The following is an 18,012-nucleotide window of genomic DNA, read 5'->3' as shown; positions in this document are numbered from 1 at the left end:
ACTGTAGCTGTGTGCTTGTAGAGCAGGTTCCCTCACTGATCATCTCTCTGGTACTGCTCACACAGTCCCTGTGGACTGTCTTAAGAGTGTCTATGGTTCTGGACCTGAAACACCACACTGTAATGTTTGGATTGGGCTGCTCTGATTAGGTGGTGCTGGGTTGCCAGCATCTACCTGTGGTGGGGAAGTTAACGAGGTCTCATTAGCAGCTGCAGGATGAACACCTGCTTCCCCCAGACGACGACTGATCCATTAATTGGTCAAGCTCAGTTTCGTTGTGCTTGTATTCTAAGCTGTGGTATTTGGAGCATGTTTGTGTTAGTGATAGTGTTAGTGATAGTGTTTGCTTTAGTGTTTTGTGTTTGTTTTAGTGTTTGTGTTAGTGATAGTGTTTATGACAGTGATGGTGTCTGTGGCAGTGATGGTGTTTGTGATGGTGCTTGTGTTAGTGATAGTGTTTGTGGCAGTGATGGTGTTTGTGACAGTGATGGTGTTTGTGGCAGTGATGGTGTTTGTGGTAGTGTTAGTATCTGTGGAGGTGTTGGCGTTTGTTAGTGATAGTGTTTGTGTTAGTGATGGTGTCTGTGGCAGTGATGGTGTTTGTGATAGTGTTTGTGTTTGTGATAGTGTTTGTGTTAGTGATAGTGTTTGTGGCAGTGATGGTGTTTGTGGCAGTGATGGTGCTTGTGTTAGTGATGGTGTTTGTGATGGTGCTTGTGTTAGTGATAGTGTTTGTGGCAGTGATGGTGTTTGTGGTAGTGTTAGTATCTGTGGGGGTGTTGGCGTTTGTTAGTGATAGTGTTTGTGGTAGTATATTGTAGTGCCGGTAGACTGTGGCACTACACTATACTACCACAAACACCTACACAAAATGTGTCGTTTTTTTCCTTTGGTAGGATTTCACTGGTTAATCTTTGTTGCCAATTATCTATTATTCTAATTTGCAGTTAAATATTTGTACCATCTGTAGATTTCAAACCCTCTGCCAGCCAATAACACCCCCCTCCCCCACCCTAAAACTCGTCCCGCCCTCTTGTCTGAGCACTCCTTAAACATTGATCTCAGATCAGTGACCATTCAAAGGTGCTTACGGCAGAGATCTGATTTTTTGCAATTGATTAAAACTCTTATGTAGACCAGTTCATGTCAGTGTGGATGTTCTGATCCATGAGATTGTGTGCCATCACACGGGTTTATCTTGTCAGCCACACCTCTCGGCCTAGAGTTGTCAGATATGCCTCACAAAGAAATGTGGTAAAGGGATGAGCTTGGTATTGTGACGCGCGGCTCGCGGCGAAGGATGAGACACGGGATCCTTGCTTTGCGTAACAGACGTCACTTTATTTAACAGATATTGCGCAATAGCGCACGGAGAACAGAAACACTCACACAGCAACGTGTAGACTGTAGACAACGACGAGCACAAGACACTGCGCAAACGCACATTAAATGGACAGACCACATCAACCCCACGTGATGACGAGACGAGCCACAGGTGAGACGGATAATGACAAGACGCACCCGCACCCACGGAGCTACACTGACGCAGACGAGTAGACACAGACAACGTTAACACACGCCCCAAAAGGAAGGGTTCGGGGACCGTAACGTGACAGACGCCCCCACCAAGGGCACTACCCGTCCCGGGGTGCCAACAGGACCGAGTGCCCCGAACCCACGTCGATGGGCGGATCCGAAGCGCCCAGTCCTGCGTCTGGGAGATGACCGCCCTCGGTGGAGAATCCGCCACGAACAGCCTAGAACACCCTCCCTGGGAAGACCGGGGAAAACACGTTAGACACATTTAACGGGACATTTACAAACACACAAACAGGAACATTAACACACAGAGGCACGAAAGGGAAAAGGAGATTAGGCAGACATACGGGAATACATACGAAAACAGGAACGGACACACATGACAGTGGCGCCAGGCTGCGCGCCAGGAGGAGAGCGATCAGGGGAGAGAGACCGGGAGCTGCTGGGGCTGCAGGCGCTGCGGTGGGCGGTCCTCCTCCTGCCCTCGCTGCAAACCCTCCACCGGGCGCAGCGCGGCTGGCGGACGCGTCAGGTGCAGCGCGGCTGGCGGACGCGTCAGGTGCACCGCGGCTGGCGGACGCGTCAGGTGCACCGCGGCTGGCGGACGCGTCAGGTGCACCGCGGCTGGCGGACGCGTCAGGTGCAGCGCGGCTGGTCCCGCCCCTCGGTGGGCCGTACGGGAATCCTTCACCCGGGGATCTCCCTCCGGACCTGGCAGTGGGAGGGGCCTCCTCTGCTTCCATATCTTCCTCACTGCCACGGCTCCAGCTCATGGGCTGCCCCGAGCTGCCACCCCGGGAACAGTCCATGTAGCTGGCTGGGGAGCGCTCGGGAGACGAGCCCGCCTCTGGAAACCTCCTCCTCTTCACCGTCCCGGCGGACAGTTCCGAGGGGGGAGGGCTCTCCTCTTCCTCCTCGGTATAGGAGCCCTCTTCCTCAGGGTATGCGGAGCACTCCGACGGAGGGTACTCCTCCTCGTCATACTCCTCTCCGCCTTCCTCCACGGTGGTAGAGGGACCTACGGGCGGAGGGATGTAGCCCTCCTCCTCGGTGTAGGACCCCTCCTCCTCACCGTAGTCTATGGTGGGATCGGAATACACTGATGGAGGGTAGTCCTCCTCCTCCCCGCCGTAGTATTCGGTTGGGGCGGAGCACACGGAGTGGGGATAGTCCACCTCCTCTTCTCCCTCGTCATAATCTATGGTGGGTGCGGAGCATATAGAGGGTGAACTGTCCTCTTCCTCTTCTTCCTCGTCCGGAGAGTCCGCCCCCTCGAACTCGCTCTCGGGGGTCTTCTCCGTGGAGCAGAGCTCGAGGGAGCCTACCCGCAGAGGTGAGAGGTCCTTGGAGGGAGAGGGGTGACGCTCCTTCCAAAACCGCAACGCGGTCTCGCGGAAATAGTCCGCCAACTCCTCAGTCCTGGCTTCCCGAGCCCGAAGCAGCATAACCGCACATAACGGATCCTGCTGCATCGCTTCGAGGGTGACGGGGGCTCCGCGGTGCTGTGCAGGGGAAGAGGCGTGGTGGTGCTTGCTGGGCCTCCTCCCCTTCTTAGGTCGGGTGGTGTAGCCTGGCATGGTTTGGTGTCTCTTGTCGGCTCGTCGTTCTGTGACGCGCGGCTCGCGGCGAAGGATGAGACACGGGATCCTTGCTTTGCGTAACAGACGTCACTTTATTTAACAGATATTGCGCAATAGCGCACGGAGAACAGAAACACTCACACAGCAACGTGTAGACTGTAGACAACGACGAGCACAAGACACTGCGCGAACGCACATTAAATGGACAGACCACATCAACCCCACGTGATGACGAGACGAGCCACAGGTGAGACGGATAATGACAAGACGCACCCGCACCCACGGAGCTACACTGACGCAGACGAGTAGACACAGACAACGTTAACACACGCCCCAAAAGGAAGGGTTCGGGGACCGTAACGTGACAGGTATGGCATTCACAACAGATTGTCTGCTAGTTTGATTCAATTTAAAAGTCTTAATTGGTTAATTTAATTTTTACCGGGTGCATCATCACGCCGACCTGACCAATCAGAGGAGCTCTGAGCTTCAGTTGTTTTGTGGAATTTTCTCAAATGTTTTTACGACCAAAATGTTGCTGAGGTTCCGTGGTGTGTGGTGAGTGGGAGCACTCTGCAGGGTGAGCTCGGTGGAGAGCACTCCTGTAGCGAGAGTGAAACCATGTGGCACTGTGTTCTCAGACTCCTGGAAGCAGGCCTTAGATTTAAAATGGCAAATTAGTTCTTGGCTGTGGAGACGTTATCGATGAACGTAACGAAATACAGCTACAACCAGCAACACCCCCCCCCCCCTCCACCCAACACCCCCTCCACCCAACCCTCAAGATTGATTTGTGTTAGGAGTGCGGTGCTTTTCCCAGACCTAGAAGGCTAGATCCCTCATACACTGGTCCTTCAGTGATATGTTTATGCTTTGGGGAACTCTAATGACAACAGCCACTCTGAATATTAATTCAAGTTACTCTTGACTTTTTGCCAAAGGTTGTCAGCCCTGAAATGCTTTTGCGCCAAATATACAGTCTGCTTGTTGTGTGTGTGGGGAATATTTATGAGCCCTCTTTTGGATATCTTGTTGGCCAACTGTAATCTGTTTTACTCTGCAGCTGCCCACGTGTATGTGTACCTATGGTGTAAACCGTGTGTGTGTGTGTGTGTGTGTGTGTGTGTGTGTGTGTGTGTGTGTGTGTGTGTGTGTGTGTGTGTGTGCATGCGTGTATCTGGCAGTAAACCGTGTGAGTGTGTGTGTACCTGCGAGTAAATTATACTTCCGTTGTGTAAAAAGATGTAATCTCCCTGTGTCTTCTGTGGAGAACCTTGCCTGGTGAAAGCTGTGAACCATTTTCACACTCTTTTCAGTGAGTGTGTGAGTGTCTCACGCGGCTCTGAATGGACGTGAGTGTGTGAGTGTCTCACGCGGCTCTGAATGGATGTGAGTGTGTGAGTGTCTCACGCGGCTCTGAATGGACGTGAGTGTGTGAGTGTCTCACGCGGCTCTGAATGGACGTGAGTGTGTGAGTGTCTCACGCGGCTCTGAATGGACGTGAGTGTGTGAGTGTCTCACGCGGCTCTGAATGGACGTGAGTGTGTGAGTGTCTCACGCGGCTCTGAATGGATGTGAGTGTGTGAGTGTCTCACGCGGCTCTGAATGGACGTGAGTGTGGCAGATTGGGTGCAGGACACGTCCCACCTCTGGAAATTGAGTTCTGTGAGCCACACAAGGGAAAAGGGTCAAATTAACATGAAAAAAGATTCACTGGTCTTCATACTGATCACATTTGGTTTGGCCAGATGGAACCAATGACAGTATTATTTGTGAAATATGTAAATGACCTCTGAAAGGGAATGTCTGTTCCTGATATGGAGGGCCTAACAGTACCAACTCGTATGCGCACGTGCAGTGCATTTAAGTCGGCTTGATATGGTCACTGAACCCGTGTGCTACCGTGAACAACACTAGATCAGGTGTCACGCCTGTTGTCCGAGACGGCTGTGTACAGTGTAGAGCATCTCTTCACCTGCCTGATGTCTCTCACCTGTGAGGAGATGTACACTGCTGGGTTACCATGAGGAGAGCCCTATCGTGGTCAGCCTAGCTGAGAGAGGTTCAGGTAATACCATCACTGTGAGAGAGGTTCAGGTAATAGCATCACTGTGAGAGAGGTTCAGGTAATACCATCACTGTGAGAGAGGTTCAGGTAATACCATCACTGTGAGAGAGGTTCAGGTAATACCATCACTGTGAGAGAGGTTCAGGTAATAGCATCACTGTGAGAGAGGTTCAGGTAATACCATCACTGTGAGAGAGGTTCAGGTAATACCGTCACTGTGAGAGAGGTTCAGGTAATAGCATCACTGTGAGAGAGGTTCAGGTAATACCATCACTGTGAGAGAGGTTCAGGTAATACCATCACTGTGAGAGAGGTTCAGGTAATACCATCACTGTGAGAGAGGTTCAGGTAATACCATCACTGTGAGAGAGGTTCAGGTAATAGCATCACTGTGAGAGAGGTTCAGGTAATACCATCACTGTGAGAGAGGTTCAGGTAATACCATCACTGTGAGAGAGGTTCAGGTAATACCATCTGCTACAGCACTCGTAATAACAGTAATGTACTGAAGCATCAGCAAAGTTGTCTGGTCAATTAACTCCCCATAAACCCACTCTCCCTGCAGGACAGTGTGAGGCTTTGAACAGTTGTGATTTCTATGAGTATTTCTTATTTGAAATCAAGGAAGCATATTGAAGACATTTGTCACAAGTTCAGAGGGACGTTACATATAAAACATAAACGTAACTAGCATGCAAGTCTTTAACTGAGGTTAATTAAGCGTTAGTAAAGAGGGAAAATGTGAAGCATAGTGGAGCCTTTTGAAGTACCACCTGGTGGAGAACCACCTCTCTTCTGGAGTACCTCCTGTCCTCTGGAGTACCTCCTGTCCTCTGGAGTACCTCCTGTCCTCTGGAGTAACTCCTGTCCTCTGGAGTAACTCCTGTCCTGTGAAGTACCACCTGTCCGATGTAGGACTACCCGTCCTGTGAAGGACCACCTGTCCTGTCCTGTGTAGGATCACCTATCCGGTGTCAGACCACCTGTCCTGTGATGTTGGCAGAGATGGACAGAAACACTCACTGCTCACATAGTGGGTGAATGATATTCCCATTATCTAAACCAAGCATAAATGTAGTGCGAGCATGTTACAGGCTCTCTGGAAAGGACATAAACAGGATTTATTTGTAAACAATAAGCCCTGCATGTGTTTCCGTTACAGCATGACTGACTCCCCATGAATGTGGAATGAGAGTTGTCATCTAAACCTGTTATATATGGACACCTACTCACAGCCACAGTTTAATCTATATTCTATTGTAGTCAGTGTTCAGAGGGCAGTTCTTGAGAACAGCAATATTTTAATGGATATCCAGGACATAATTAAAACTAACTTCACTTCTCTCAACTTCTATTTCAAAGTATTAAAGCCCTGTTGTAAATGTAAGATGGCGTATCTCAGAGGGAATCATAAACATGCCCATGGAGTGTTATTTACATTCACACGAGCAGATAAACTTTGGAGGAGCTGAATCTGTTCCAGTGCGATGGCCTAGTCTAGATCATCCTACACTTGTGTGTGTATGCAGGCCACACCCACATGTGTGTACACAGGCCACGCCCACTTCTGTGTGTACACATGCCACACCCCAGTGTGCGTACACAGCCGACCATGAGTTGGGAGTGATGTCACTCCACCAGAGGTGTGGTGGGTTCTGAACCCTGGGTGTGATGGGTTCTGAACCTCTGGTGTGGTGGATTCTGAAACTCTAGTGTGGTGGGTTCTGAACCTCGGGTGTGCTGGGTTCTGAACCCCGGGTGTGATGGGGTCTGAACCCCGGGTGTGGTGGGTTCTAAACCCCGGGTGTGGTGGGTTCTGAACCCCGGGTGTGATGGGGTCTGAACCCCGGGTGTGATGGGTTCTGAACCTCTGGTGTGGTGGATTCTGAAACTCTAGTGTGGTGGGTTCTGAACCTCGGGTGTGCTGGGTTCTGAACCCCGGGTGTGATGGGGTCTGAACCCCGGGTGTGGTGGGTTCTAAACCCCGGGTGTGGTGGGTTCTGAACCCCGGGTGTGATGGGGTCTGAACCCCGGGTGTGATGGGTTCTGAACCTCTGGTGTGGTGGATTCTGAAACTCTAGTGTGGTGGGTTCTGAACCTCGGGTGTGCTGGGTTCTGAACCCCGGGTGTGATGGGGTCTGAACCCCGGGTGTGGTGGGTTCTAAACCCCGGGTGGAGTGGGTTCTGAACCCCGGGTGTGATGGGGTCTGAACCCCGGGTGTGATGGGTTCTGAACCTCTGGTTTGGTGGGTTCTGAACCTCGGGTGTGGTGGGTTCTAAACCCCGGGTGTGATGGGTTCTGAACCTCTGGTGTGATGGGTTCTGAACCTCTGGTGTGGTGGGTTCTGAACCTCTGGTGTGGTGGGTTCTGAACCCAGGTGTCCTTCAGTCAAGGTATCTCATTTTGGAGAGACTCAGTCTTCAAGCAGTTCTTTTTATTGTACTTAATAAAAAAAGCGAATCTAGCAAGAGACATGCTGAAGATACCTCACTCCTCCTGTCATACGTTTTCAACATAAATAATCATGTACTTACAATTATCAGTTTTAATGATCCTCATAATAGAATTTTAATGATAGACTTATAATGACAGTCTGTGGAACTAATAAAGTACTGCTTGATGCTCTTATCCTAATTAAGAGGAGCTCCATCAATCCAGTGCTCAGAGCTTCTAGCAGAGCCTTGGACATCTAGTCATTGTGCAGCTGGATGCCTAAATGCAGATTACGCACTGTAGATTACGCACTGTAGATTATGAACTACGTGTGTGTTTATTGCTACTCTCACCATGTCTGGGCACATAAGGACTCGTCTGCTTGCTCAGATGTTTGATGGACTGCATTACAACTCCAGGTTATCCCATATAAAAAGATTATGGCAGCATTCATTTTTTTACAGCTACACAGGAAAATATAACTGGCTTGCCACAGTCTGTTCCAGAGCTGCCCTCTTCTGTGCGTCTGGTTCGTTAGCGACTTAACGATGTGTCTCCAGAGTTCAGCTGCTCTAACGAGGCTGCAGACAGTGGTCTGGGGAAACCGACCATCACACTGTGGGATTCCCTCACTCCAAACCTCGTACAGCTAATAAGGAAGGTGTGTCAGTAAGGAAGGTGTTTGAGCCAGCAAACACCAGCCACTGCTGGTAGACCTGCTCTTATCCGGACACCTGTCTAATTTACAGGCTGCAGAACAAGGAATACACAGGGTCAGTGATAATCCAGATTGACTGACGTGTTAGATTAATGATTTCATTGAGAGACTCCCACTTTTGATCAATGTTTGTCATACTCAGTCTGCGAGACTGAGGAGTTTAATTAGATGGAGGCTCCGCCCAGTGAACCGCTCAGCTCAGCACGTTCACCGATGTCTTTGGCGTTCTGGTTGAAGGTTCCTCGTGTTCAGGGTGTGCTGACTCAGGCCTTCCTGTCTCTGCCCTTCAGTGCTGTTGAGGTCAGGTGTACAACTGCTGCATTACAGCCATTCATCTGTAGGGTATTTCATATATGGAGTACTGCGCTGACCTTTCATCCGTCCTAATGGAGGAACTGGCCCAGCTTCTGGGTTTCATCTCATCCACACAGAAGCATGTTTAGAAAGTGGCTGTAACGGGTATACTGACCTTCACTAGAATATAAGAGGTGACCGGAAGGTACTAACAGTGTCTCTCCACTCTTAACCACAAACATATTGGAGCTTCAGAGTGACGAGTCCCGTGAACCGGACCGGTGACTTTTCCACCAGCGAGGAACCGCAAGTTTTCTGGCACTTCTGAGGACCTTGGTGCCGTCAGAGAACCGGCCGACTTTGGCACCAGGTTTTGTCAGGCACAAGCAGGCTTCGTGGACTGAGGTCCGAACAGACGTAAACGCAGTGACCAGATGGTGGAGCGAGATGACCTGTGAGTGCTTGTGTTGTTACACCTGCGATTGACGTGCAGGGTGAGCTTCCAGTGTTGCTGCAGCTGAATTCAGGTGCCCCAGTCATCTGGTTTGCTGCTCTGTTTCCCAGCATGCCACTGAGCACAACATAATGTGCTAACAAATTACTGCAAATTACTCAGCACAGTAACTTTTCCCTTACAACCCGACATGCCCCTGTATGTTATGTTAGTATTATTTAGTTCCAGCTGGGAAAGAATATTTAGGGTTGCTTGTTTATTTTGGTGGAAACTCGATGAATGGTTCCGGTTGCTCTGCTGGAAAAAGGCAGACGGAAGCAGACCAGCCTGGGAGGCAGCAGATCAGCCTGGGAGGCAGCAGACCAGCCTGGGAGGCAGCAGACCAGCCTGGGAGGCAGCAGACCAGCCTGGGAGGCAGCAGACCAGCCTGGGAGGCATGTGGCACCTGGCTGCCTGTTCTCCTGTCATCAGCACAACTAATGGGACTCACAGTGGAGTGAACACCACCATGAGGAAGCCCAGGCGTTTATGAACCTCTAATACCTAAAACAGTTCATGAACCTCTAATAACTAAATGAACTTCTAATAACTAAAAACACATGGACCGTGTTATGCTTTCAAAACCATTCCATGTTTGACGGCTCCCACTGGAATCTGGAGCAACCACTCAGTGGCTTCATATTCCATCCTCATCTTCCTGATTTACATCCTCATCTTCCTGATTTACATCCTCATCTTCCTGATTTACATCCTCATCTTCCTAATTTACATCCTCATCTTCCTGATTTACATCCTCATCTTCCTGATTTACATCCTCATCTTCCTAATTTACATCCTCATCTTCCTGATTTCCCTTTTAAACGGCAGCTACACTCGCTATTAAGAATGGAAATACTTCCCATTTCTTGGTTTCCACAGATGGAATAAGGACACACAGCTCAGAAAACGCTGAGATGAGATTAACTTTGTATTTTTAACTCTTACAAATTTGGCCTTCCACAAAAATGATGACAAACCAGTGTGTTTCCAGCCAGAGCAGAGCCATAACCGCACACAGGTGTCATTAATCATTTTGTTTGCCGCTTCCTGTTTACTATTTTGATTTCGTTCTTCAACTTTAAAAACTCGCTTGTTTTGTGGCTGACTTTCTAGGTATGTCTTGCTCGTGTCTAAACGCCAAACAGGTGAAATAGCATCTGAGGTTTCTGAATCTCCTTCCTGAGCAGGAAGATCACAATCTTGCCCGGGAAGCCGCTCTGTTCCAGGATGGGGGATTGTTCATGTTCTGGAGAAGAGTCGGGCTGGGTCGGGCTGAGTCAGGGCTGTGCACAGCTTCGCTAGTGTCTGTTTATCTGCTTGATATGCTATAGCTTTTCCAAGGTCGCCTCCAGTAGCATTAATCAGGGATTCATTGATCTGTCTTGCTGCAGCTGAAAATTTACAGTTCCTGTGATGTCACTGTACTTATGTGGTGCCTCATGCTTCACTGAACGTTCACATATTACTTCGCATAGATTCAGAATTGACAAGTTCATTAATGCCGGCAATATTTTTTCATTGGGTCTTTTGTGTTGTCGTTATTGTATGGTAGTGTTAGGGAGTTTTGTCTTTTCATTATGCATCTGCTCAACTTCTTTAGGTTTTCATTTCGTCTCTTGTGTGTGTAAATTTGACTCTGTACTTCAAGTGAACATACCGTATTTTCTGAACTATAGAGCGCACCTCAATATAAGCCGCACCTACCAAGGTTTTTTTTTTTTTATGGAAAATGTTGTATAAGTCGCACCGGGCTATAAGCCGCATATATCTACTGAATTGAATACAGTGAGTCCCCGCTTAATGACAGGTCTGGTTAACGACAGACCGGAGTTACGACCGACTTTTTAATTTGTGCGGTGTGCGGAGGAGCAGTGGCAGCACAGTGGAGTGTAGTGGAGTGTAGTGGAGTGTTGTGTACGATAAGCTGAGGCAGCGCAGCCTCCACCGCAGCCCATCTCGGCAACGTGATCTCTCTTTCTCACGCTGTACGCACGAGAATATTGTTCGTTTTTTCTATACTGTATTTACAATCTAAGAGTATCTAAATCTAGGGTCACGCTTAACAACGGACTTTTCCATCTCTAACCCCATCGTTAAGCGGGAACTCACTGTACATTTAACTGAACTGATCAGTTTCTGAACGGTGCCTGTAGCATTTAATGTGCGAGAGTTTTGGCTTTCAGCCGGTGTTGTGTCAAATTCCCTTGTTTATCCGAGCATAAAAATGCTACATATGATATTGTCGATTTATGTTTCTATGCATAAATAAGAGCTAGAATTTAATTATCCATCACAACAAACGGCACGGCATTATCTATGTCCAAAGACACAGTGACTCAAGGGTGTTAATTATTTTAAATAAAATACACACTGGCTATACCGAAGTTCACCTCTGACCACGACTTTACAGTATTACAGCAGTATTATGTCTAAATATCTAGTTAGGACAAAACTACAGTGCTCAATGAACTAAGTTATAGTCACTGTAACTCCGTAAAATTATCTGTTGCGTCTTTATGCGTGTGCAAAGGAGGGGACTCGGAATTTGGCACAACACATGTTGGTTTGAACAAATTTCTCCGTCGTGCCTGCTGCTTGCATATGCTAAATGAAAATTGAGCACTTTCTTCTTTGATTTACAACTTTGACCTACCACCTGATTAACTTTCTGCTCCGCCCCTGACGGGTGAAGAAAAATCTACAGACAAGCCGAACCTCAGTATAAGCCGCATGGTTCAAAGCGTGGGGAAAAAAGTAGTGGCTTATAGTCCGGAAATTACGGTAATTGAAAAGGCATCTGTGAAGCAACAAGTCTAGCAGGGTGCGGCATTCCATGATGGTGGTGTTGCTGTTGATGGTGACAGTGGTGTTGGTGTTGGTGGAGACAGTGGTGTTGGTGTTGATGGTGACAGTGGTGTGATGGTGATGTTGGTGGTGATGGTGACGTTGGTGGTGATGGTGACAGTAGTGTTGGTGGAGACAGTGGTGATGGTGACAGTGGTGATGATGACGTTGGTGGTGATGGTGATGGTGGTGGTGATGGTGACTTTGGTGGTGATGGTGACAGTAGTGTTGGTGGAGACAGTGGTGATGGTGACAGTGGTGATGATGACGTTGGTGGTGATGGTGACAGTAGTGTTGGTGGAGACAGTGGTGTTGGTGGTGACAGTGGTGTGATTCGGCTGGTGTTGTGGTCGTAATGATGGTAATGCCATGGGAATGATGGTGGTGTGATGTGATGGTGGTAATGATTCTGGTGGAGGTGGGCGCTGTTGGACCAGCAGTCAGGTTTAGTTCAGACGGTAGCAGGCGAGTTCAGACAGTAGCAGTTGAGTTCATATAGTACCATTCAAGTTACCGGTAAGTTCAGTCATCACAAAAACATTCACCTTTTATTTACATTTTTCTTATAATCCCATGACAGGTGGAGTATATTAGTACCGGTGGGGGGACTGTTGTGTGTGTGTGAGTGTGATAACGTGTGTGATTGTGTTTGTGTGCATCACTGTATTCTGCTTGTTGTACAGCAAAAATTTACAGCAATAAAGAGTGTTGGAGATGTGAGTCCTCCATAATGGATCCCTCTGTGTAGACCAAACAGACTGTGTGTATGTGTGTGAGTGTGTGTGTGTGTGTGTGTGTGTGTGTGTGTGTGTGTGTGTGTGTGTGTGTGTGTGTGTGTACGTGTGTGCGCATGTTCGTGCGTGCGTGCGCTTGCGTGGTCTTACAGGATAGGGCTCAGGGGACGTGCTGCTGTAATTTTGACTCTTGCCTGCCTTAGCCACAATTCTGTGTAATATTGATTTTGATTTAAACTTTGAGAGTGCACTTACTCATTCTAAATGAATTGTTCTGGGGGTTAATGTGGTGCTTATGTGGTGGTCTATTCAGCCTCCAGCTCCATTGCTTGGTTGGTATGGGGTGTGGTATGGTGGTCTAGTATGGGAGTGTGGTAGTGTGGTCTGATATGGGGGTGTGGTGTGGGGGTCTGATATGGGGATGTTGTATGGGTGTCTGATATGGGGGTGGGGTATGGTGGTCTGATATGGGAGTGTGGTGTGGGGGTCTGATATGGGGGTGTGGTATGTGGGTGTGGTATGGGGTGTGGTATGGGTGTCTGATATGGGGGTGTGGTATGGGTGTCTGATATGGGGGTATGGTATGGGGTAGTGGTATGGGGGTGTGGTATGGCTGTCTGATATGGGGGTGTGGTATGGGGGTGTGGTATGGTGGTGTGGTATAGGGGTTTGATATGGGGGTGTGGTTATAGGTGTCTGATATGGGGTGTGGTATAGGGGTCTGATATGGGGTGTGGTATAGGGGTGTGGTATAGTGGTGTGGTATGGGGGTCTGATATGGGTGTGTGGTATGGTGGTGAGGTATAGGGGTGTGGTATAGGGGTCTGATATGGGTGTGTGGTATGGTGGTGTGGTATGGGGTGTGGTATAGTGGTGTGGTATTGGGGTGTGGTATAGTGGTGTGGTAATGGGGTGTGGTATAGTAGTGTATAGGGGTGTGGTATAAGGATGTGGTATAGTGTGTGGTATAGGGGTGTGGTATAGGGTGTGGTGTGGTATAGGAGTGTGGTACAGTGGTGTATAGGGTTGTGATATAGTGGTGTGGTATAGGGGTGTGATATAAGGATGTGGTATAGTGTGTGGTATAGGGGTGTGGTATAAGGATGTGGTATAGGGGTGTGGTATAAGGATGTGGTATAGTGTGTGGTATAGGGGTGTGGTATAAGGATGTGGTATAGTGTGTGGTATAAGGATGTGGTATAGTGTGTGGTATATGGGTGTGGTATAGTGTGTGGTAAAGGGGTGTGGTATAGTGTGTGGTATAGGAGTGTGGTATAAGGATGTGGTATAGTGTGTGGTATAGGGGTGTGGTATAAGGATGTGGTATAGTGTGTGGTATAAGGATGTGGTATAGTGTGTGGTATGGGGGTGTGGTATAAGGATGTGGTATAGTGTGTGGTATAGGGGTGTGGTATAGTGTGTGGTATAGGGGTGTGGTATTGAGTAGGTTGTATCTGGAGTTTCTCTGCTGGTTCCCTGCTGCTCTCCATCCCTGCAGGAGTGTTGGGAGCGTTTGGCCTCCTGCCATTTAGAGCTCTCGGCCTGGCTGCAGCTTCTACACTGCTGGAGATGCAGATCAGTGAAGCCCACACGTCCCCCACACGTCCCCACACATCCACCACACGTCCCCACACCTGGAGTCTTCCTTGACTTTCAGTTACGAGTTCAGTTGTACAGGAGGTGGCGTGCAGGGGCAGCAGAGGCCACAGGGGGCGCCCTAGATAAATCAATAATATCTGAAAATCTGTTTTACCCCCTGCCCCCATGTTGCCTCTTTGCCTCCCTTAATTATCCACCTTATTGACTCTCTTTTTTCTAACATGGTCTTAATTATATCTTCCAGCAGCAGAATTCCAGTGTTATCTTGTTTTTTTCCAAACAGAGGAAGCAATTAAATATGAAAAGCTGGTTAATTTTTGCTGTCCTTGTTTTGTTGGGGTTTGGGATGTGGGTCGATTGTTGAACTCTTTCATGTTGTTTTCCCATTGTGGTGTGATGGTGCTTTGGAGGACTGATTCATGTCCGTGTCTCTCAACCCGTTCCACAGGCCCACCAGACACTTCACGTTTTTGCTCTAACTTAATGTGTTGGGAAGTTGGACATAGCAAAGATGTGGAAGCGTAAAGTGAGCACTGGGTCCACCGAACCACCATCACACCAGTCCACCAGTTCACCTAACCACCATCACACCAGTCCACCAGTTCACCGAACCACCATCACACCAGTCCACCAGTTCACCGAACCACCATCACACCAGTTCACCAAACCACCATCACACCATTCTATAAAACCAGCTGATGTGGTGTGATGGGGTTTAGAGGACCGACTAAACCGACCAATGACCACACGCCCCCACTTGAGGTCTAATCAGTGATTCTGTGTGTGATTCCCAAGACTGGATACTGACCTTTAGCTTACCATATTTTACTCATCTACACATTCATATGTGCACGAGTGTCTAAGATGGTGGCTGTTGTGTATATATTCTATGTCTTGATACTGTGTGTGTGTGTGTGTGTGTGTGTGTGTGTGTGTGTGTGTGTGTGTGTGTGTGTGTGTGTGTGTGCAGCTGGCTCTGCAGGACCCCGTACACACGGTCTCCCTGCAGCAGTTCATGTATGAGAAGCTGAAGGCCCAGCAGCTTCTGATGGGTGACGGGCCCTTCCAGGCGCTGATGGAGACGGTGGACGCAGAGATAGTGCGGCAGCTTCAGGAGTTCCTGAAGGGCTTGTGAGGAAGAGGAGTAGCTCTTGATGAGGAAGAGTAATGAGGACTGCGCAACAAACGACGTCGAGCTTCCTTTTTGTTTTTTTTTTTATATATCGTTTTTCTTCTCCAGCTGTTTGCTAGCTGAGTCGGGGTGAGCTGGACTGTGCAGAAGACAGACACACTGTGCTGGTGTCGGACCTTACACACGCGCTCACATGGACTCAAGGACAAGTCTTTACATTTGTGTTTCACACATACAAATGATCAACTGTCAGTTCTGTATCTGTTTGGTATGGAAGGCTGCGTGTAGAGGTGTGATGTACACGCAGTAGGCGTGTCCTGTAGGCGCCCCCACCCCTCTGCCCCTCCGCCTATCTGCCCCTCTGCAGAAGGAAAAGTGAGTGCTCACACTGTTGTTACTGCTCTGACACTGCGCCTCCTGGACACTGCACCTCCTGGAAACCAAAAATCAAATGATTTATTTTGTCAAAGAAGAAAAAAAAATGTTTGCATTGATGGTGTGAGAGAGTGAAGGGTCATGCAGAGAGTCCCACCTCTGTAGACCCCAACAGCCCAGGTGAGGAGAATCCTGGAGCCTGTAGGTGGAGGTGTGGAAGACCTGAAGTGTTGAGGAAGGGCAGACCAGTCTGATGATTACGATCGTCACTGTGATGGCCTCCTGCTTCCTTATGCTTCACACGGTTCGTCCAACATGAACCCTTCGTGTTCTGCGCGTTTCACTCCGGCTTGAGACTCAACACCCTGTAAAACGAAGCCCATTCAATAAAGTTTCAGTTCTTGACTAATGCAGTGTGACTGAGGGTGGCTGTTATTGGCCTGCGTGTCTGTCAGAATGGGCCTGTGCACCCGGCTGTGCTGCAGGTGTGGAAACAGTAATCTGTGAAGTCAGGTCTAATGTCACTGCTTGAATTAGCGTGGTAATAAGAGTTAACAGGGACAGTTTAATAGTCTATTCTTTATATTGAACACCATAAGTCTGGCTTTCTGCTCTCCTGTATTCACAGCCTTTATTATTTAATGGAAGAAGCTTAGACGTCTTGTGGAAGGTCCCTGTGGCGTCCTGGTGATGAAGATCTCTGAAGGAACAAAAAAACATCCAGCTGCATCCCAGAGAAGGTGCATGAACCTTGAGCAGAATGCGTAGACCACTACCACTACAGTGCTGAAATCTACATCAGATGTTTGTGTAACATTACAGCTACACATACTGACCTTCATTTATTTACCATGTTCTTTACTTATTAACGTGCAGAAACGTGTGTGTGTGTGTGTGCATTTTAATTGAATGAAGTATTGCGTCATGTACCCTGTGGCGTTTATACAGGCTAATAAGCGTCCTGGTCCCGCTGGGCTCCTCCCTACAGGCTGTAAATATTCACCTGCTGTGGCTGTGGCGAAGTTCTCGCCGGCGTTCCAGCGTGCGTGTGAGAGACGCAGAGGCAGAAGTTCCTCATCAATAATGCACAGAGTTCATCTTCCTGAGCCGCCTAACAGGGCGGCTGCGTTATGGATGTGTGGTGTCTCTGTCTCCTGGGCTGCTGGGGGCTGGCGGTGTGATGGAGAGCCGGGCGGAGGGTGGAGGGCGTGACGGATGGGCCCCACAGACACGGCTAGGTCCTCCTCTCTTGTGTGATCACAGTTTGGGCGTCAGTGTGGAGTTGCGTGATTGAAAGCAGCAGTGTCATGGGTCTGTGCTGCAGGGCCTCCGTTGCTGCTGTGATGTGTGCCAGCAAACTGAGGCTCTCGCTCCTCCGTCCTGATACTGCCATGTCATTATCAGCCTCCGCCTTGCTACATGATCCATGATTCCGCCTCTACATGGTCTATGACTCCGCCTCTATATGGCCTTTGACTCCGCCTCTACATGGTCCATGTGCCGCTGTGGGCTCAGGCCTGTCACACATGCCCACTTGCCTGTGTTTACATAATGAAACAGTCCTTTGAGTGTAAGGACAAAGGTCAGCCCTGAAGTACTCGTGCTGTTGGAATCGCAGCAGCTGTCCATGGTCCTGCACTGTGAGGGATCACCTGGTTGTGTGCTCTGGAATAGCAGCAGCTGTCCATGGTCCTGCACTGTGAGGGATCACCTGGTTGTGTGCTCTGGAATAGCAGCAGCTGTCCATGGTCCTGCACTGTGAGGGATCACCTGGTTGTGTGCTCTGGAATAGCAGCAGCTGTCCATGGTCCTGCACTGTGAGGGATCACCTGGGCGTGTGCTCTGGACAGTGAAGCTGACTGTGCTGCTTCATCTCAATTACCCACTCCATCCTGGACACTTCTGCCCATTAAACTGAATGTCCAGGTCCAGAGAGCGATTGCCCTCGTTAGACTCTGCATGCCTGCTGTGTATGTGTATATAGTGCACAGTGAGTCACAGCAACTGTTTGATCATTTCTGCTCTCACAAATTTCGTGCTGCTTAAATGGGTAAGGTACCAGGCAGATGTGCTGGTGTTATTTCTCCACACTCTTGCAATCATCGGCAGCAGAAGTGAGTAGGGACACCTCTACAGTGGACACAGTTGTCATGACTACATGCCTATAGAGGGAGTCACCTCTACATTTCATACAGTGTTCCA

The 18,012-nt window shown here is 49.0% G+C and overlaps 1 protein-coding gene across 3 annotated transcripts in view; it reads left to right on the top strand.

The window, feature by feature from the left end:
• ipo11 (importin 11) overlaps positions 1-16,223 on the top strand; it is a 105,623-nt gene extending 89,400 nt beyond the window's left edge. For all 3 annotated transcript variants that reach the window (XM_077003271.1, XM_077003272.1, XM_077003270.1), the window contains one exon: positions 15,274-16,223. In XM_077003271.1, coding sequence (XP_076859386.1) covers positions 15,274-15,438 — 165 coding nt within the window. In that variant the 3' untranslated portion in view covers positions 15,439-16,223. The remainder of the gene's footprint in view (positions 1-15,273) is intronic.
• The last annotated feature ends 1,789 nt before the right edge of the window (positions 16,224-18,012 follow it).

This window comes from Brachyhypopomus gauderio, chromosome 4 (assembly GCF_052324685.1).
Source record: "Brachyhypopomus gauderio isolate BG-103 chromosome 4, BGAUD_0.2, whole genome shotgun sequence".
Classification (NCBI taxonomy): Eukaryota; Metazoa; Chordata; class Actinopteri; order Gymnotiformes; family Hypopomidae; genus Brachyhypopomus; species Brachyhypopomus gauderio.
This window is presented reverse-complemented; position numbering and strand designations above follow the sequence as displayed.